We start from the raw sequence: 22,219 nt of genomic DNA on the forward strand, positions 1-22,219 counted from the left end.
TAAAATCACGATATAAGAACACAGAATGCGTAATCAAAATAAAAACAGAAGCAACTGAATAACCCCCTTAACTTTGGGTTCTATTTCCTTTCCTATGTTTTATGTGGTGGGACAGCTTGTTTTTAACAGCTCTGAGCCATCAGAAATTTATTCCAAGAATATTAAGCAAGCAATCTCCACTTTTCTTACAGGTGCAGGGAGCAAAAAGGTGCAAGTCCCAGGTATACCTATTAGTAGTAATTTAGCTCCCTTTCCTCTGCCATCTTCCTGCACTCAATTATATAGACTATAAGTCCTCCGTTGTCTCTGTCTATGGAGTTTTCTTGGCAGGGATACTGGAGTGGCTTGCCGGTTCCTGCTCCAGGTGGATCACGTTTGGTCAAAACTCTCCACTATGACCTGTCCATCTTGGGTGGCCCTGAACAGCATAGTTCATAGCTTCTCTTAGTTATTCAAGCCCCTTCGCCACGGCAAGGCAGTGATCCATGAAGGCTGATCGCTGAAGAATTGATGCTTTTGAATTATGGTGTTGGAGGAGACTCTTGAGAGTCCCATGGACTGCAAGATCAAACCTCTCCATTCTTAAGGAAATCAGCCCTGAGTGCTCACTGGAAGGACAGATCCTGAATCTCAGGCTCCAATACTTTGGCCACCTCATGAGAAGACTCCCTGGAAAAGACCCAGATGTTGGGAAAGATTGAGGGCACATGAGATGGTTGGACAGTGTTCTCGAAGCTACCAGCATGAGTTTGACCAAACTGCGGGAGGCAGTGGAAGACAGGAGTGCCTGGCGTGCTCTGGTCCATGGGGTCACGAAGAGTCGGGCATGACTAAATGACTAAACAACAACATAAGTCCTCTAGGACCAGGATCCTTCCTGTTGTACTTTGCAAAGCACTATCCACAATGGTGGAACTACAGAAACAAATAGTTTGCTACTGACACTAATATCGTAACTCTTAATGGAGGCATTAATTTGGCTTCACCACCTTGCTTAGAACCTTCAGCCTCAAGGTAATAGCTTTTTGAAAATACTGACCTAAAACACATTGAAGGCACCTTCTGTAATCAGTCCAATAACCTACTTTTCAAGGCAATCCCTATCTTCGCTCATTCTCTGCTATTTGATCTAGCTTAACCCTTGTCCTTTCTTCCAGTCATCCTATGCCAATTGGGTTGTCCCATTTCCCCTTTTTAAACAATAAGCAGAACATTTATTGCCCTGGGGAACTTCCCCTGTACTCTTAAGATTCTTAAAAACTATATCCAGGCAGCTTTATGGCTGGTTTCTGTCTGTTCACTTTGCAAGCTAATCCTAACCATGTTTACTTGAAATGAGTCCTAGTGGACTCTGTGGGAATTATTTGCCAGTTGAAGTTTAGCTAGCACTGGCGGGTGCATGGCTGCATGCTTCTTCAGTGGTATAATGAGAACTTGCTGGTGTGGAGGAACGTGCTCAAGTGTGCTTGATTTGTGACTGGTGCTAGAGCTTCCAGAAAGTGATCGTTGACTCTGGGTTCTGCCTGTTTTGAAAGAGGCAGAGTTCCACAGAAGCCAAGGCTTCTTCTACCTTGGAAGCAGAGCATGACAATAGAACAAACTGCCCCTTTCAGCTTGCAGGTGAGAGATGACAATTTTCGAATAAAATCTGTTCTGCAAATAAAACCACAACAGCCAAAAAGACGTGGGACAGAATCTTCCTGGTTTCCTAGTGTTCTATTTGCAGAGCGATTTACAGTGCAAGCTCATTCCTCAGCATGTGTATATCAGGTGTTGAAGCAGCACAATCCCCGATTGGTTGGGCAATTACTGGAATGCTTTTACCTACAGTATACAGTGGTACCTCGGGTTAAGTACTTGATTCGTTCTGGAGGTCCGTTCTTAACCTGAAACTGTTCTTGAGAGCCAGTGTGGTGTAGTGGTTAAGAGCGGTAGTCTCGTAATCTGGGGAACCGGGTTCGCGTCTCCGCTCCTCCACATGCAGCTGCTGGGTGACCTTGGGCTAGTCACACTTCTTTGAAATCTCTCAGCCCCACTCACCTCACAGAGTGTTTGTTGTGGGGGAGGAAGGGAAAGGAGAATGTTAGCCGCTTTGAGACTCCTTAAAGGGAGTGAAAGGTGGGATATCAAATCCAAACTCTTCTTCTTAACCTGAATCACCGCTTTAGCTAATGCTGCCGCACTGCCAGAGCACGATTTCTTTGTCATCCTGATGCAAAATTCTTAGCCCGAGGTACTATTTCTCGGTTATCGGAGTCTGTAACCTGAAGCATATGTAACCTGAGGTACCACTGTATACTGATATTTGGTACATACACAAAGCTGTACTTTATTTGCATACTATGCATCATACAAACTGGCTGCATATACACCATGCACTTAAAGTGCATGGCTCCCCCCCCCCAAGAATACTGGGAATTGCATTTTATCATTCACAGGGCTACAATTCCCAGCACCCACAACAAACCATGGTTGACAGGATTCTTTGGGGGAGGTTACACACTTTAAATGTATGGTATGGACACAGCCCATGAATTGTGAGTTCCTTTCTGTGGCAGTCAAACCCAAAAGCCAGTAGAGGGCAGATTACGAAGTGTTAGTCTTGGTGAGGAATGGGTAACCATCGACAAGTCTCTCCTTATTCTCTCTCAAGCTTTGCCTATGTCAATAGGCCTGTACTTGGGATAACTGCAAAAATGCTCCCCTGTGGAAAGGCAAGATACTTTATTGCCAATGTACTCAAGGTGGTTCACACTTGAAAATAAAGGTGTACAATTCAATAGACACAATACAAAGGGGTAGGGGAAGAGCGGTAAGGAAAAAGGAAAAAAATAAGTAAACCCAGGTTCCAGGACCATTGCATGAGAGTGTTCTGAGAAGATGGTCCCTGTGGGGCCAACAGAGATCCTCTTCTCCCAGTGCTCCCACCAGATAATCGAAAATGGCAGTTTAACATGCTGTGTAACTCGTTATTCACCTCCATGAATTGGAACAGTACAGGTGTTCACTTGCATTTTTTTAATTGACAGTAAAAATAATTTTTGAATATCCAAAATTCATTTGCACACATGCTACTTCAACAGACAAGCCAAGGACAATCAAACAACTGGAAGTTTTTTGCATTCAATTTGTTTTCTAACCTAAGAGTTGGTGCTTAAAATATTAATATTCCGTTAGCTACAGTGGCTCCTAGACCAGACCCTTCACAGCCTTAAAATGAAGTGCTCCATTAAGTATACAAGAACAGGATACCAGATGTACATTAGATACATCATTAGGAACCAAGTCAGGTTTTTTAAAAAGTAACTGTACAGCAGCAAGTGCAATTTTTGTCAGGACTGCAGTATGCAGGGGAGCAGAAGTTTAACTCTTTCTTTCTCTGCAGACTAAAACTGCACCTCCACCCACCCCTTTTAGCCCAGAGGGGAAAGTTCCCCATTGACAGCAATGAGAGTGTTTCCCTCTCAGGCTAACAGCAGCTTGTGGCAGGGAGGAAAGGCAGTTTTTAACTGGAATTGTGGTGGGGAAGGAAAAAGCTAAACTCCTTGTCCCTGTACACCACAATCCAAATGAAAATAAGTCCCCCTCTCCTCATACTACTTCTTCTTCTTATTTCAATCAAACGTGGTTCATAATGTGCAGTTTCACCCTTAAGCTGTAGCCCTGTTTTCTGTAATCCATGTTCAAAAGAAAGTTAAATATATGGGGGTATGGCTCGCCTCTAAAAATTTAAACCTCATCCAAGTATAATAAAACTTGGATTGAAGTTAAGAAAGACATGGAGAAATAGAACTGTGTTGACCTCGCAAAGTTAGGAAGAATCTTTGCATTTAAAATGAATGTGTTATCAAAAATGATCTTCCTATTTCAATCCCTGCCTGTGATCAGAAATACTAACTGCTTTAAACAATGGAAAAAAGATATAACACATTTTGTCTGGCAAGAGAAAAAAACCTAGGGTTAAATACAATTTTTAAATTGGCACAAAGACTACAGGGGTGGGGTTTGCCCTGCTGGACCTAAAAATGTATTATGAGGCAGCCTGTCTGGGCTGGATGAAGGAGTGGATGGATTTGAAAGATGCAGGTATCTTGGACTTAAAAGGATTTGATCTACTGTATGGGTCGCAATGTTATCTGTATTATGATAAAGATGAAGTTCACAAGGGATTCTCTAATATGATCAGAAAGAGTCTGTATAGTGTCCGAGTAAGGCACAAGGATTTCCTAGAAGAAAGACTCCATGCTGGATATCCCAATGGAGGCAGTTGCTGTAAAAAAACTAAATATGGAAAAGAACTGGGGAATATACAGATATCTTCTTGAATTTAAAGAGGGTTCTATAAGATTGGAAAAAAGGAAGAAATAGCAAGAACGGTCACAGGCTGGTTTTAATATTTTCAAGTAAACGAGATTTTTAAGAAAGACAGGTTTGGGGGCTGCTTGCTATCATTGGTAGGACAACCAATGGTTGGGTCACAACTGGGGTCTCCATCGTGACAAAACCCACCTTCTAGCAGAGAGACACCAACATGTCATTGTAACTGCCAGAAATTTGCTCTTAACCTTTCATTTAAAAATCAATTCGATTTCAGCACTAAGAATTCAGTGTGCTGCTATCAAGTGAGACACCAACTGGCTTCAGATTGTGGGAAAGGCCTTAAAACCACCAGAACACCGCCAAAATAACCCAGTATGGTACAGACTATGAAGAACAGAAATGCTGAGTTTCAGAAGATTAATCTCAATGCCTACTGGTAAAGTTGGACAAAGCAAAATATTTTTTTTTAAAGACACCATTTGTTAGTTTCTATACATTTAAGAAAAATAAAGCAATTCCCCCAAATGCGCACGCACACACTGCAATATAAAAGTCACACTTGTTTCTGAGACTAGGTTCAGAATGCTTGCTGGAAAGGCAAAAAGCCTGCCTGAGGATGATGTGCTTTTCTCATAGAGACTGTAGAACATGATAGAGAATGGCAGGTTTGGCTTGCTGTGAAGTTTCCTCCTGGTCAGCGGAGGAGCATGCAAGAAAGAGTTAACTCGTCCTGGAGGTAGAGTCAGCACTTGATTGAAGGATCAGGTGATGCTGGACAGCTAGAAGGGGAGGAAACCTTCCTCAAGCTGCCTGTCATTGAAAAGCTGTGACAGCAAGGCTGACCAAATCCCTGATGACAAACACTGTAGAAGTTCTGCAATGGAGGGAATGAACTGTCCCCAATACAGAAAACTAGGCAAATGTGGACAGAGGAGGAGAAAGAAGGTACCCCTGGCAGTCTGAAGAACATGACTATATTCTCATCATGAATCACAGGGTGATTTTTGCATTCATTCCATTTCAGCTTAGGTATGCTGCCCAAGACTTGGATCTCAGCTGCCATGGCCTAGTCCTTTTCAGAACCACCATCCCCAACTTTAAGTGACACTTTTAGAAAGGTACACAATTTCACAGAGTAGTGGTATGTTAAGCTACCAAAAACTAGCACCTGAGTTCCCTGCTGAAAGAGGTCAAGGCCTTTTGAAATGTATTTATGAAATATACACACACACACACATGTATAGCTTTTACAGTAGTAGTCTTCCAGTAGTGCAGCTTCCAGTAGTCTCCGGTCCAAGGAACTGACCAGGTCCACACCTGCTTAGCTTCCACAATGCTGCCACATCACATCCTCCCAGACTCACTGCATCCCCAAGGCTCCGAAAGCCCTAATATTGCAGTTTGTGAAGTGAATCCATATAGTGAAGTATAGCTCCCAGAGCCCAGCTGGTTTCAGTGTTGTTGATTTTTCGAGCAAGCTAAAATGAAAAGTGGACAAAGATATTGGAAATGATTATGTTTCTCTTGCCTGCGTCACACATTCGTCACTTGGCCCCTCTGTACTTCATGATTTGCAGCTGTATATGCAAGCCAACTCTATTAAAATGTGTTTTGCCTCAGGTGATATGTAAGTTCTCCGAGTTTGTAGGAGCCATGATGGCCCATTCAGAAGTACAAGCTATCACTTGACATTTCAGTTAAATGATGAATATGTGGGAAAAGGGGCAAGTCAATGGAGTACTCAAAATAAGTTCTGCATGTGTTAAAAATTAGTTTGCAAATTGCAGTGTGATTCGTAGTTGAAGAACTTGGTGTGCAATTGGTGCTGGAGCTGTAATGTTCTGGGCAAAACTCCCTCCTTCCTGCAGAGTCCTCAGTCTCCCTCTTCCACTACTCCCACCCCCAGCTCTTTGCGGTCTACTAACTGAAGCCCTTGTTGTCACAAGATGAAAAATATTTTTAAAAAACAAAACCGAGATTTCAAGATACTGCACAGGCAACTCTAAATGAGGAAATTTGCAAGTAGGGCTGTATTCAAAGTAGCACTACTTGAATATTCCATCAACACAAGGATTTGTATGCACAATGGAATTCTCCTGTCACCTTAATCTGTTCTAGGGGTTTCCCAGCCCTCTGCAGCAGATTTGGGGAGGGTGTGAAGCATGAGAAGGAAAAAAAGAGGAGGGGAGATTCTATTTTGCAAGCAGAAATCCTTGCACTCACAAGACATGTTAGTTGAATACTGCCGTATGTGCCTCCCTTTTCAAAACCTGCAGAATTAATGTTTGTTTTGTGAGATAACCTCTTCTCACATTTAGCTCTAAAATGATTACCTTAAGAACGTGGCTCTTTGGAAAGCCTAGTTCTTCCAAAAGCAAACTGACATATGTGAGATCCATGCAGAGAAAAGGATGCTCTCCTTCTTGATCTTCCATGGTTTTACACACTTTGGGGATAGAAACAGAAAAATGAGCTGTAAAAAGCAGATTGTATTTCCACAATACTTTTGCCACTTGAGGTGTATAGTTTTAGGACCCTCCTTATTTTTCTAATGGTAAGTTTTTTAATACTGTTTTCAATATTGTGTTTTAATGTTGCAACCCACCCTGGAATCTTAGGGTGGGTAATTAATAATAGCAACAATGACATTTTCAGTGCTGGTCCTCAGGTGGGCTACAGTTTTAACTGTCAACCTCTTAATGATGCATTCCTTGTTCACACATAAGCAAGCAAATAGAAAGACGAAGTGGCTTACCATTCTTTGCAACAGCTTCAAATTCACCAACTGCTAGGGTTCCTCCTTTTTCATTATCTAAAGAGAGAAAAGGGGCTCTTCAGTTGTAGAGGAAGAGAAGAAGAGTTGTGCTGGAATAATACTCAGCCTACAGGTATTCTAAATGCATAATTCAAGCAGTAATTGCTCTGTGCATTTCAAACTGAACTTTTTAGCTTTGGGCTCAGTGAGGGAGGCAAACCCGCCTGGCTTTCAGACTGAACATAATTAAATGCTCCTCCATTCAGAAAAATGCACATGGAAAACTAGCATGCTGCGGGGGGGGGGGGGGGAGGGCAAAGATGTACACTGGTATATAGTGAGGTCTTCCTTCCCAAAATCTAACCTTCTACAGTGGTGCCCCGCAAGACGAATGCCTCACAAGACGGAAAACCCGCTAGACGAAAGGGTTTTCGTTTTGGAGGTGCTTCGCAAAACGAATTTCCTATGGGCTTGCTTCGCAAGACGAAAATGTCTTGCAAGTTCCTGCGGGTTTTTTTCCTTCCCCCCCTTTTTCTAAGCCGCTAATCCGCTAATCAGCTGATCCGATAAGCCGCTTATAAGCTGATCCGATAAGCCGCTTATCAGCTGATCCGATAAGCCGCTAATAGTGCTAATCCGCTAATGGGCTTGCTTCGCAAGACGAAAAAACCGCAAGATGAAGAGACTCGCGGAACGGATTCTTTTCGTCTTGCGAGGCACCACTGTACATGGATGAACATTCCTTTCTTTGAGTCCACAGTTGTAGTCCATTGTGGAACAGACAAAACTCAAGTTTATCATCAGTGAGATCCAGGCCCTTGCTAGAAGCAGAATCTACGTAGTTTGTCTTGTATTGAGACTGAATAAGTTATTGGCTGCAGGTTGTGTTTGGTGCAGGGATAGCTTTTTTCTTTTCCCACCATAGCACAACTATCTAGCCAGAATGACCCCACATAAAAAGGAAAGAAAGAATGCATGCAAGCAAGCACAGGTTAAGAGATTTTCTGTTCTCCTAATTAAATTGCTAGAGTGCACATCCAGGAAAGACACAGTCCTGAAGAAGGCAGGTACTTCTCTTTACATCCCACCACAAGAAGCCAGCTATGTCAACCGTACCGGTCACACTAATCCTGTCTCAATCTCTGCCAGCCATGTGGACCAGTTTTGGGGTGTGGAACAACATGAGTCAAAGCACCCTACATACCTTGACTGTGGGGATGGGAAGTACTGAGACAGAGCAGAGCTGTCTGGATGCATCACTGCTAATACTCCTAAGAATGACGGGAAAAACAGCAGACTTTGGCCACTGGAAGTGATGCCGCAAAATACACCTCTTAACAGTTTTGTGTTCAGTTGTAACAGTATGCTGGCAACAAAGAGGCTATGTTTACAGCCATCCCAGTTGTGCTAGAGAATCACATTGTGCTCTTTCATTGTAATGTGATACAATAAGGACTGTGAAGAGCACAAATATGAAGCATAAACCAAGCCTTCCTGGGATCATTTTTGCATTCTCATTTTGTATTTTTCTGTTATGAACACACCTGGGATCTTTGGATGAAGGGTGGTATACAAATTTAAATAAACTAATATAAATAATAATAATAATATTTTTTTGTCACTGACAGTGGGACTCCAGAGAGAGATTGAAGGAGGTCCCTGGGAAATTCAGGAAGTTTAATGCTTCTTAGGAGTCAGAAGCAGGAGAAAATAAGTTTATATAAAGTTGACTTGTAGGAACAGAAAGAATCAGAAGTCTATTGAATCAATACTCTTCCACGATACTTGGTTTTAGAAAACTGGCTAGTAGGGTTAACAGTGACAAATTTCAGAACTGGCCTCAACTCTGTTGCAGCCCATAACGAGTCCTGTAGCGCCATACACACTAACAAATTGGTTGGGGCTTAAACTTTGATCATGAGCCAAAACCTATCTCAGAGATGCAAAAGTGTGTTATCCTCAGTTGACGGACAGGGGTGAATGGAGTATTTGTTTCTGCATTTATTTATTGCATTTATGTTCTACTTTTTTTCTCCAAGGAGCTCAAGGTTGTGTACGCTGTTAATCCTCCTCATTTAATCTCCACAACAACCCTGTGAGGAAGGTTAGGCTGAGAGGCAGGAACTGGCCCAAGGTCACCCATGAGCTTTATGGCCAAGTGGGGATTTGAACCCTAGTCTCCAGGGTCCTTGGGATACGGGTGGCACTGTGGGTTAAACCACAGAGCCTAGGACTTGCCGATCAGAAGGTCGGCGGTTCGAATCCCCACGACGGAGTGAGCTCCCATTGCTTGGTCCCTGCTCCTGCCAACCTAGCAGTTCGAAAGCATGTCAAAGTGCAAGTAGACAAATAGGGACCGCTCTGGCGGAAAGGTAAACGGCGTTTCCGTGCGCTGCTCTGGTTCGCCAGAAGCGGCTTAGTCATGCTGGCCACATGACCCGGAAGCTGTACGCCGGCTCTCTCGGCCAATAAAGCGAGATGAGCACCGCAACCCCAGAGTCGGTCACGACTGGACCTAATGGTCAGGGGTCCCTTTACCTTTACCCCCAGGGTCCTTGTCAAACACACTAACCATTATACAGTATAATAGCGCAGTATAGAAGAGTATAGGAGAGGAGTATTATTACAAAGTGGAGTCAGTAATACAAAGTCTAAATGTGTGCACCATTACTATGCAGTGCTGAATGAAAGCAAACCCCCAGTGGGAAGAGTAAAAGAGCCAGTTAAATCTGCGAGTGACTCAGTTCCAACTGCATTTAAATTGATAGAGGGTACATTAACACCTAACAAAGAACAGCTACTTTCTGTAGCAAGCTAGTCACTCCCAATCTCTCTTCAGACCACTGTGTCATATCTACACATGAATTTTAGCTCAGCAATTTCAAATGGGAGTTTGTCTCACTTTGGGAAGGGCCATAGCTCAGTGGCTCAGTGTCTGCCTTGCAAGCAGAAAGTTTCAGGTTCGATTCCCACTGGCATCTCCAAGTAAGGCTGGAAAAGACTCCTGCCTAAATTCCTGGTGGGCCACTGCCAGTACTGAGCTAGATGGACCAAATGGTCTCTGTATAAGGCAGTTTCACATGTCCCTAAATCTCAAATAAGAACACTACTGCCAATCACCTTTATATTACTAGTGAAATCAAAAGCAATTTTACCTATTAAGCCAGCATCCACTGCCAAATCATAATAGTAGGAAAAAGCATAAAAATCCAAATCCTTTACTTCATCTGTCCTATGAACCTTCGTGCTGATCAGTTTTGCTATTTCATCGGAACATGATTCGAAGAGAGGTTTTCCTAAAAGCAGGGGGAAAACACCCTTAATAATTCAACTTTAGCGATGACATTCAAGTATGTGAGATTTTAGAACATTGTTCAATTGTAAACAAGTGAAGTTATAAGGACACCAAGCAGGCAACAGTACGTATCTAATATTACTTAACAGAAGTACGAAATCCCAGTATAGAGCATTCTGATCAAATAAGGACCCAATATCTCTAAAGTGTAATCACTGGCAGGGGCACAGAATTCAGTAAATTCTCCCCTTCCACTTTCAAAATTCTCTCCTTTCCCATGCCACTCTGGTGATTCCCGATCGAAGTTAATGGAGATACTGAAGGGAAATGTGCATTACCAAATTAAGAGATGACCAGTTACTATACCTGCCTTCTGCCCTTTAATTTTGTAAATTATCTTGGCATGCTCCCATTCACCCTGGAAACCAGGCGATAAGCAGGAACTTGTAAGCTCTTCACCTTCCTTTACTGAAAAAGGGAAAAAAATGCACTGACACAAGGGGAGAGAGTTCATATGGAAATCTTGATCTTCCCCATCCACAAAGCATTTCCCTGTCCCTCTATTCAGCCACACAAATCTCAGAACATTTAAATCCTGTTCCTACAACTGCACAACCTGCATCCTTTACTTGAGAGGAAGCAGGAATCTTATCTTTCTCAGACAAAATGATCTAAATAGATATAATTTTAGCATCAATTTTCTAGCTATCAAGCAGACACAGTATAAAGAAAAGCTGGCAAGATCCCTAATCTACAAAGATGGGTTGCTATTTGGTTAAGTTATCTATATAGCACAAAGCTCAGGTTAAAGAGAAGCATCTAAAAATCTAAAATTCCCACCACTCAAGCTTAATGTGCAATACTTACAGGCTTGACCTTCAACTCCTCCTAAAATTGCTAGCCGTGCCGACATCAATCCAAGTCCCAAGTAACTGGGGAGGAGGTAAAACATGATCAAACACAACACTCTTGGCACTGAGGCAGAGTTCATTTTTATTGTTACATGGTATCCATTAAGGGTCGTCTCTAAATACAGTGGTACCTCGGGTTACATATGCTTCAGGTTACATACGGTTCAGGTTACAGACTCCCAGAAATAGTACCCCAGAAATTGTACCCCTGGTTAAGAACTTTGCTTCAGGATGAGAACAGAAATTGTGCAGCGGCGGTGGTGCGGCAGCAGCGGGAGGCCCCAGGTTAAAAACAGTTTCAGCTTAAGAACGGACCTCTGGAACGAATTAAGTAGGTAACCAGAGGTACCACTGTAAATAATACACACACAGAAACAGAATCTGCTATTGGCAGCTATTAAGGTTTTACACTGTCAGAAAATATGAACAATTGATTTTTGCGCCAGAGATAGAAACTATGTTTTATATGAAAAAAAAGCGATCTCTTAGGATATACCAGGGTAAAGTGTGTATAAAAACGCATGTATTAGTGAAAGTATTGTACCAAACCAGAAATATTAGGGACTATCACTTTGTATAAATATGTGTATTACGCAATTTCTTAAAAAAAGTAGTACAGTATAAACACTGACAATTGGGAAACACTGGCCTGCAAGCACTCCAATTGGAGAACAGCCTTTACGGAAGGCATCATGGACTTTGAAGATACTCAAACTCAGGATGTAAGGGAGAAACGTGCTAAGAGGAAGGCACGTTTGGCAAACCCTTGCCATGATCAACTCCCACCTGGAAACCAATGTCCCCACTGTGGAAGGACGTGTGGATCCAGAATTGGCCTCCACAGTCGCTTACAGACTCACTGTTAAGACTTTGTTCATGGAAGACAATCTTACTCGGCTACGAGTGATTGCCAAAGAAGATAATAGGAGAAATTTACAACTGAAATGCAGGTGAATTTTCACAAGGACCTTTAAAAATGGGGAAATGTGTTGAACGGAATTTTAGATTGGAAAAATGAGAAACTAAAATAGATAGACTTGCCCATTCCTACTCACAACTAACCTGTGTGAATACAGCTGGTATGTGGTGTTAAACATCTGAAATGAAGTGATGCGATCAGCAGGGGAGCTCTCCAGGGCGGTCTATAAAGAGAAAGAAATTGAACACTCCATGAATGCTCCATACAAAGCAAAGCAGAATAATAAACTCAATGATTTCAGGAGTGTTGAACAAGAGTGTTCTGAAGGGTTTAGAACTTTATGGTCTTTATGTAGCCAGGCATCGTAAATACCATAAAAAAAATAAGCGGGAAAACTTGGCTTTGAGCATCCTATCAGGTTGAATGTAGAAAAAAGAATGTGCAGGTTATTGTGTGTGTTTGGAAACCTGATGAAATACCAACCCCTTTTAATGGCACTTTCCATTTCAAATAAATGACAAAGTGTGGCTCATACATGTTTAGAACTGGTAGTAGATCTGAAATATCTGAAAGTTTATTACATCTCTCTCTCACCTTTCCTTTAAGGAGCTCATATATTATTGTTGTTTTTAATTAATTAATTTATATTTTTCCGTTTTCCCATGACAGGGACTCAGGGGAAGTTCCATCCCTTTCCCCATTTTACCTTCACAACCACCCTATGAGGTAGGTCAGTTTAGGAATATCACTTATGATAAAGTATGACTGTTTCTTGTGGAGCTGGTGGTGCTCACGCCCATATGTTTTACACAGCAGCAACATGACACCCTCCTCAACAATATGATGTTCCACGTTTCCTCCCCCCAACAATAACAATAACACAGAAACAGTAAGTCCAGATGAAGTGGTGGGTGGCAGGGTTAAGGGGTGGCGTTTTGATGAGGGCATTGCGTGAACTCTGTGGAAAAACTTGCATGGATAAATAGCACCGAACAGTCCATATCACAAAGTTACTGAATCATACTAGGGTAAAAGTTCGTGTGTTCAGCTCTACAGCCTTAAAACCCAGGGCAAAGTGTTGCCTTGAGGGGGAAAATGCCGGAATGAAGGGTCAGCCTGCTTCTTCTCAAGCACAAAGTTCTGAATATACACTCCAAGCAATATGTTTGGCACTCAAAAATCAAACTGGAAGCAGAGCAAAGGGAAAAAAGCAACACATCAATTGGTCGTTCATTACAACTGACATGACTAAGGGGACCCATGTTCTTGTTACCTTAGTGCTTGGGCGAAATGTGATCTGAATTGAGCCACCTCCTAAATCCAGCATTCCTACACACCTCTTTCTTGGAGTATTCAAGCTATCTGAAATGTATTATTTGAAAAAACAAAGTTAATAGCGAGTTTAGTCATTATACCTCAGGCACAGCATCTGCATGGAATTATGCTCTATGAACATAATGTGAGATCCTATCAAATAATTTCTTTTAAAAGAGCAATCCTAACAATACCTACTCAGAAGTAAATAAGGGTTACTGTCTAAGAATTTTAAATGGGCATCTTTTAAAAATACATTTTAAATATCACTTTTTTCAACAACTCAAAATAACTAGCTGCTGAGTGAGCAATGCGTTATGTGCCACCCTGCTCTGAAACACTGCTAAATATTTGTACTTGTGGTGCAAATGCAAGAAGTGTATTTTTTGTATTACAAGGTCATATTTTATTTACCTCTATTGCCAACATATTACTTTATAGATACAGATATGGTTTGAAAGCAGACCGTGTTCAGGAAGTTACAATCATATTTGAACTTTTCTGGGAGTAAGCCCCATTGAACACAGCAGTACTTCCAAGTAAAAATGCATGAAATTACACTGAGAATCTTGTAGTTTTACAGAACAAAGCCAATTTATACACTTACTAAGCATGGCATATATTGCCACAAAATTGCTGCCCTGGGCTCCTTTGGGAGGAAGGGCAGAATATATATTTGATACATTATTGTTGTTTAGTCATTTAGTCGTGTCCGACTCTTCGTGACCCCATGGACCAGACCACGCCAGGCACTCCTGCCTTCCACTGCCTCCTGCAGTTTGGTCAGACTCATATTTGATACATAAATAATTATAAAACATAAGGCTCATCATTAACAGATCACAATTTACTTCTATAGATACCTGTTAAGAAGTTGACAGTGATCCATGCTGAAATACCTGGTTTAAAAAAAATTAAATTATGTGAATAGACACAAAGTGGTTTTCCACTTCAGTAATCAATATAAATGATACATGAATGCATAAACAGGACATGTTTGCTCAGTTAGGGTCTCTCCAAACTGAACAAATGAGCAAGAGAATGGCAGAGAAGATTCATTAGTGTAAGCAAATGGAAGTGATGCATGCTGCGACAAATAGCTTATCCTCAGGGGAGAATGAATCCTATTATGCAGCCAAAATTGCAGCACTTGCCCACACGTGGGAGGAATCGGCAGATTCAGGTGGACACTGAGGTTTAAAAAAGTACAAATCTTAAGAAAAAAACCTAAGGGGGATCTCTCAAAACAGACCTGTAAGAACTCAGTGGCAGGGAGTGCTGTCTGGCTGAATGGAAAAAACTGACAACAAAACTGGAGGAGGAATGGAAATTGCCTTGCCTTTGCTGGTCTTCGATTGCAAGTTCACTGAGACATGGACTTGCTGATTTGTTTGTTTTGCTCTGCACTTGCCACATGGAGATACAGCGCTGTGTAACTATTAAGCAGCAACAACAACTTCGCTGAGTTTCACAGAGGTTCAGATTTTATTGCTGAATTAAAAGTAATTTTATGAAATGGCTGAAAAGAAAATTTGCTTAATTGCAGACAAAAACAAGATCCCTACCTTCATCTGTTCCATCCATTACAGAGACACAGTCACTCCTTACAAGGAACGGAGATTCTTGAAAGATGTCCTTTACCTAAATTTGAAATAAGACTAAATTTTTTAGTGTTTTAGAAAAGCATCCTTCCACACCCACAAAAAAGCACGTACAGCCTTTATAAACCATTTTCTGGTAGCAGCCCAGATGAAGATCACATTCTTATGGAGAAGTGGAGATTAACCATGCAAAACTGCTATGATAGGGTTTGGAAGCTTGCATTTGTAGACACAGTAACACAGCATTTGCAGAGTAGTCAGAGGCGGCGTTACCGCAGATTTTTTTTTATGATGACTCCCTTCATTTCTTTCAGGAATTCCTCACCAGAAAACCTAGACTAGCTTCTATTCACTTTTATTTTTGGTAAACTATGTTATCCTGGATCCTGAATTTTATCTTGATACTCTGGATTTTCTTCATTTAGCTATCATGTCACAGACTCCCCCCTCCAAGGTTTAAAGAAGGTTGTTGCCAACTTTGCAAGTCTGCTGTTGTAATCCCTCCTGCATGTTTGGCATTTATACCCTTTCCAAAGTGCATAATGAGGAAGCACAGTTCATCTATGTATTTTATATTTCAGTCTCCAGACTGTTAACTGCACCCTGTCAGATAACAACTCATTTATGATGCAGCCATTCTTTGAGACTGTGCTGTTCATTTTTATGCCTCAAAGTTTATTAACTAGTGGACAGAAGCATGGATGTTGGATTATTTTGGCGAGACCGATAGCATAGTGTATATAATATGTGCAGCTAACTTAGTTACAAAAAACAGCAGAAGCAAAGTACCTTATCCAGCAATTTCTGTGCCTTTTCTTTTGGCAGAAGTCTTAAGCCAGCTGTTGCTTTAAGGACCAAAGGAGTGGACTTCCACAATTCCAGAGGAACATCTTCTTTAGCAACTGTCAGTAGTTCATTTATTCCTTGAGCACTCTGGAGAGATAGATAGATAGATAGATAGATAAGATGATAGAAAATAAATAAATAAATAAATGTGCTTCTATTTTAGCACTTAAAAAATGAAGACTTTGGTAGAGATACACACACACTAGTATTCATGTTTTGCTCATCACTTCCCATTTTCCAGTTCGAGATACATGAAGATCTTTTTTGCCACCACCATTCTGAGATCCTGCATCAGTCTTTAGCCAACATAAAGTAAGGGTAGAGAACCTCTGGCCTGAGGGCTAAAGGTGCAGGGAAGTTATAGAGGCCTCTCTAGGGCACGTCAGACTGTTTTAAGTACTTTGGTTCCAGCTGTTTGACATGAGTAGTCCTGAGTGCCAAGGCTAGGCTCTGTTCCTACCGCTCAGCAGTGACATTTTGAAGCTAAAAGAACCTCTAACTTATAACTTGGTCCTTTAGCACAACGTCACAACAGCCTTCACAGTGGAACTTCATTAAGTTCTACAAACTGGTAGGACAAGCCTTTCAAAGCTGCAAATCCACAAGACTTGGGCATCTTGTTGAAGTACCAAGTGTAGTGCTATTTAACAGAATGTACGCACAGTATTTCTGTAACCTAGTGACTGGAAAAGTGTCAAACGGATAGTGCCACTGCCTATATGTTTACACAGTAAGTGTCTGTGTGTTCAGAGGTGCTTACTCCCAGGAAAAGTATGGAGAGGATTGTAGCATAAATTGCTGAATTTTCACATTACAGAAAGTGAGAATCACAGACATATTCTCTTGACGAGTAAAGTTCAAATTACCTTATCAACACTGTCAGCATACGCAGAAAGCCCTGGCGTTAGTGCTCTGAATGTGGTATGGATTAATTTAGGAATTTCTGTTAAAGAAGTGCAAGAGAATTGAGTTAATCTACAATAAAAAAATGTATACACTGAAGGCCAAGATAACGCCACTGTCCAGGGATTAACGTGAAACCCTGCTACACAATATGGTTAACATTAACGGCTCATATGAACACTGTAATTAGGCTGCATCATCTGAAAGCAATGTTCAAATTCAGCCTTTGAATTAGATCTCAGCTAAGCTCCTCCATCCCCACAGATATCAGTGGCTCCAGGTTAGGTGTATAGAATAAAATTTAAGATAAAGAACTAGCTATTGGCTATGTTTCACTAGCAACACATCCCTTTCATCCTGAAGTAATGAAACCTTGCAAACTATGTTGCCATAATACAGATAACACAACAGAACTGGTCTGAGGACCTATGTCTTCACACCTAAAACCTGCATAGCACTTACAGAGCCTCTTGTGCCTACTCACACATTTTATCTTAAGACTCTTACAAAATGCAGGCTCCTGGCTTTATCAGCAACCATTTTTCTCTCTCCTTGCCCCCACTTTATCTAGCCTGATGAAGAACTGTTGAAAACTCAAAAACTTGTATGCTGTCCTGCGACATTTCAGTTGCTTTAATAAAGGTACTGTCCCAATACAAATTTTGCAGTTTAAATGAAATATGTTAGCCTACCTTTTGGCTTTTGTGTGAATTTGAATACATGTATTCGAGTCCCAGTGCTGCCAGCATCAAACATGATTCCATAAAGAACTTCCTGATCTGTTCTTGACGTTTCACTTTTGAGCTGGCTTTCCAAATCATTGACAGCAGCTTTTGTTTTAAAGTCCAAATGCCATTTTACATATACCGCATAAATAGCAGCACATGTAAAAACTGCAAAAGCGTAGAACGGTTTTGGTATCTTCATAGCGTCTGTTAATCTTTCTTGCTTCACTTAAAACTGGAGTTACACATGATGCCTCTGCATTTAAAAACAAATAATTATACACTAAAGTAACACCAACGTAAACAGACAAGTACTGAGAAAGTTGACGTATGATGTGGCTACTTCCATCCACTGCTCTTTTTCAATATTTACTCAAAAATATCTATCAAACTGAAACAGCTGGAAGTTCCTGCTCACTAAGAAAAAGTTACCAGAACCTATTTGTTAAATGCAAAGTATCCTGAAAGACTGCTTAACCTGAAAATATGTGGGAATCATCCATCCTATAGTCTCAATACAGCACAAAATTTTGATATTTTCCTTGTGTCTTTAGTCTTGAAGAATCATTTGCCATATAAAAAGTTACAGGTGTGACATAAAGATGCCCACTGATTAAAAAGTGCCTTAATATTTAGAATTATGAAGATATCCCTAAAGATAGACCATTTAATTTTTTAAAACTACGAAGACTGGTCCTCAAAAACTTGTTTATGCTATAGAATTACACAAAATACTGATGAAAGAACAAGGTAGACCGACATTATTAAACCAAAACAAAACAAATTCCTTCCAGTAGCACCTTAAAGACCAACTAAGTCAGTTCTTGGTATGAGCTTTCGTGTGCATGCACACTTCTTCAGATACGAAGAAGCTCATACCAAGAGGTATCTGAAGAAGTGTGCATGCACACGAAAGCTCATACCAAGAACTGACTTAGTTGGTCTTTAAGGTGCTACTGGAAGGAATTTGTTTTGTTTTGACTATGGCAGACCAACACGGCTACCTATCTGTAACTGGAATTATTAAACCAATAATTAATTTATTAGATGGGAAAAGGACAATTAAGATCTACACAGAAATGTCACCTATATTTAACTGTAAGAACTCTAGGGCTAGGAACCTATGAGCTAATTGAAAATGGAAATGTCTGAAACCTTATTTTAAAAAATAATACACTAAATTTTTTCAACACATTGGCTTGGAAGTGAGGGGATGCAAGAGAAAATGGTAGAATACCAATATGAACACAAGTGTATGTGGTTAAGATAATGAAGCTAGCTTATTGAGACAGGTTATTACAAGTCTTTGAAAAGTCTTCTGTACTGGCCAAACAGTATGTTAAAGGTTTTTTTAAAAATTATTTATCAAAGCATCTTAAAAAATGATGTGGATACAAAGTTATACTGTCCCAAAACTCTGGGCCAGATTCAATTAATCTGTTGTGCTGCTAATGGAAGCCAGCACAAAAACTCCCGCTAATGCAAAGGGACTCCCCCCGCCCCCGACTCCTTCTGTGCCAAATATGCTCCAAAATGTCAGGAAAAAACCCAGCATTGGGGGGGGGGGGGGAGGAAATGGGAGATTGCTACATCCAGCAAGCAGAAACACTTTTGCTAACAGAACAATTGCATTAGTACAATCTTGAAAACCATCCTTTGAATTTATGACCTTTTGTGTTTCACTACAACTTGAAACACTTCTCCGGCATCAACAATTAACCAACCACATTCAGAATAAAGGTTTCACAAACTGCCTCTTTCAGTTAGAATATGGTGAGTATATTATGAGGGTCATTACCTTCAGGTTTACAAGTTCCTTCCTCTATTTACAAAAGGACTGTCTTGTTTATCTTTATACTTCTTCTCCACCTAGAAAGGAACCTGTGTGCTTTGCCTAAGGACGCTGTGTATTCTGGTACAGTTCATCTCCAAGAACACAGGTCTTTTCATGAAAGAGCAAAACATGGCTACTAGATTTAGATTTTTAGCCTGCGCCATTTGAGGAGCCCAATTCAGTAATAAAGGGAGGGCAATCCTCCTCCCCACTCAAACAGAGCAATTCAATTCTCTTTGAGAACTAGTTGTAAAACCAATTGTCAGATGTGCTGTAAATTGTTTATACTCACGGCTATGGGATAGTCAATTTAACAAGGTCCAGGAAAGAAAGTGGAAAATATGATTAAAAGTAATGTTTAACAGTCTATTAAGGTGACTTGAAGATTGTAGGGCCCCAAAAATTAAATCCTTGTCTGAAATGGAATCTGTGTTCTTGTCTAACAGAGGAATTAAGATAACAATCAACAGCATGGACATGCAAATATGGAAGTTGCACATGAATACTTGCATCAAAGCTCTAGGTCAAACTTTATTTAAGTTACCACTGAACTGCTGCTTGCAATTTCTGCACCTGCAATTGGAATGCAAAACCTATAATGCCTAAGATGCACGTTCTGTTGAAAAATGCTTCTCTTCTGCTCTCTGTGCTGCATTAACCAACACACTGCAGACTAGAAAGCATTCTTAGCATGTAAAAATCCTGTCAAGTTAGAATGGAACAAAATTAACAATTTAATTATTTTAATTTAATATCAATTAAAATAGACTGTTTAAAATGAAAGTTGAATTCAAGCATGCTAAATCTGATCTCTTAAAAACTAAATTTAACAGCCCACTATTAAGTAACAAGTAAAACATAGTATTTCACTGCAAATGAATAACCATGGAGAAAACACGTTTTTGAGGTCAATATGCTAAATTAGCATAGGGTCAAGGGTTATCTAGTCCAGCATCCTGTTCTCACAGCAGCCAACCAGGTGCCTGTGGGAAATCTACAAGCCACTGATATTCAGAAGCATTACTACCTCTGACCACGGAGGCAGAACACAGCCACCATAGCTAGTAGCCAGCCTCCTCCTCCTCCTCCATGAATTTGTCTAATTCTCTTTTAAAGCCACCCAAGTTGGTGGCAAACACGACATCCTGTGGGAGCGAATTCTGTAATTTAGCAACACACGGCGTGAAGTACCTTCTTTTGTCTGTCCACGCGAGTCCGGGTTTTTGGAGAGGCCGAGAAACCCACTTTCTTCATGATCTCCTATCGCGCTACCTCTACCTCTAACTCGCCTTCTCTCCGAATTAACAAGCCGCAAACGCTGCGACCTTCCCTTTTGCTGCCGACTGAAAGCCACCTCAAACAAGGGGTCACCGCCACATCTTGTGGCAGTGAGTTCCACAGTGGAGCAGCTTCCTAGCGACAAGCTGCACCTGCCAGAACATCCTCCTCATCCCACCGACCCACCCCGCCCTCCTTCACAGCCAGTTACTTTTTTTAAAAAAGGGGGGGCTCGGGAAGAGTCCTCTCTCCTCCTGCACCCCCCCCCCGAATTTAGCGCCCTCCGAGTATGCGACGCGGCTCCATGAGGACTAGCCTATTGCAAAGTACGTGCCGTAAGCTGACGGCGGCTTTCTCTCAGCCTTCTCGCAAGACGCATTACGGGAGGGAAGGCTGCGCCCCCTCCGCCAGCCCGCACGGACTGGAAGCCCCTTCCCCGGGCTCGCCTCAGGCGGAGGAAGGGTGGGAGACGCGCCCGACTCACCTCAAGCTGGCGGCTCAGCCGTTCGGAAGCCCCTTCGGCTCCCCGGCCGCTCTCGCTAACTGAGGCCTCCATTTCCCATCCTGCCCTCGCACTCGACGGTTGCCCGTTTGGCGCGAGGGGAGCTTAGTGGGCGGGGCAGGCCGGAGGGAGTCACGCATGCGCGCGCTTATCACTGCGTCGTGTCCTTCGCCTCCTCAGTCGGCTTTGGGGCGCAAGAGGGGGAGGTCCTGTTGTTTCGCGCCTGCCGGTCCTATCGCGAGGTGACGGAGCTGCCATCAGGGACGGGCAGGGCAGGCCGGCGACTGCCCGCCCGCCAGCCAACAGGCGACTGCCTGTAGTGTAGTAGGATCTGGCAGTCACTCCGTAGGGCGCGAGCTTTTGGGTCTCACAGAACTCCTCCTCAGGCGCTGGAGGATGACACGAGGATATTGATTATTAAGTGGGGAGCGAAAAACACGTTGCTGGAAATCGGCTCGGAATCGGCTAGCCTTTCCCCCAGCGAAAGCTCTGGCGCCTGCTTCCTTTGTTGTTGTTTAGTCGTTTAGTCGTGTCCGACTCTTCATGACCCCCTGGACCAGAGCACGCCAGGCACTCCTGTCTTCCACTGCCTCCCGCAGTTTGGTCAGACTCATGTTGGTATCTTTGAGAACACTGTCCAACCATCTTGTCCTGTGTGGTCCCCTTCTCCTTGTGCCCTCCATCTTTCCCAGCATCAGGGTCTTTTCCAGGGAGTCTTCTCTTCTCATGAGGTGGCCAAAGTATTGGAGCCTCAGCTTCAGGATCTGTCCTTCCAGTGAGCACTCAGGGCTGATTTCTTTCAGAATGGAGAGGTTTGATCTTGCAGTCCATGGGACTCTCAAAGAGTCTCCTCCAGCACCATACAGTGGTACCTCGGGTTACATACGCTTCAGGTTACAGACTCCGCTAACCCAGAAATAGTGCTTCAGGTTAAGAACTTTGCTTCAGGATGAGAACAGAAATTGTTCTCCGGCAGCAGCAGGAGGCCCCATTAGCTAAAGTGGTGCTTCAGGTTA

General features: G+C 42.1%; 1 protein-coding gene across 2 annotated transcripts; it reads right to left on the minus strand.

The window, feature by feature from the left end:
- Positions 1-4,372: 4,372 nt before the first annotated feature.
- Positions 4,373-21,333, minus strand: ENTPD6 (ectonucleoside triphosphate diphosphohydrolase 6). 2 transcript variants are annotated; one of them, XM_081854876.1, is made up of 14 exons: positions 21,186-21,333; positions 17,557-17,845; positions 16,828-16,904; positions 15,905-16,048; positions 15,080-15,155; positions 14,378-14,413; positions 13,474-13,562; positions 12,344-12,423; positions 11,238-11,302; positions 10,737-10,838; positions 10,231-10,371; positions 7,076-7,132; positions 6,654-6,766; positions 4,373-5,798 (listed from the first exon to the last, which is right to left on the minus strand). In XM_081854876.1, exons 2-14 carry the CDS (start codon positions 17,789-17,791, stop codon positions 5,709-5,711), a joined length of 1,305 nt encoding a protein of 434 aa, XP_081711002.1. In that variant the 5' UTR covers positions 17,792-17,845; positions 21,186-21,333; the 3' UTR covers positions 4,373-5,708. The 2 variants fall into 2 exon arrangements, 1 of the variants encoding a protein (XP_081711002.1); XR_014154561.1 differs by lacking the exon at positions 4,373-5,798 and adding an exon at positions 8,280-8,346 and having other exon boundaries at positions 6,683-6,766.
- Positions 21,334-22,219: the final 886 nt, after the last annotated feature.

This window comes from Podarcis erhardii (assembly GCF_964252035.2).
Source record: "Podarcis erhardii genome assembly, chromosome: 3".
In the NCBI taxonomy this organism is placed as follows: Eukaryota; Metazoa; Chordata; class Lepidosauria; order Squamata; family Lacertidae; genus Podarcis; species Podarcis erhardii.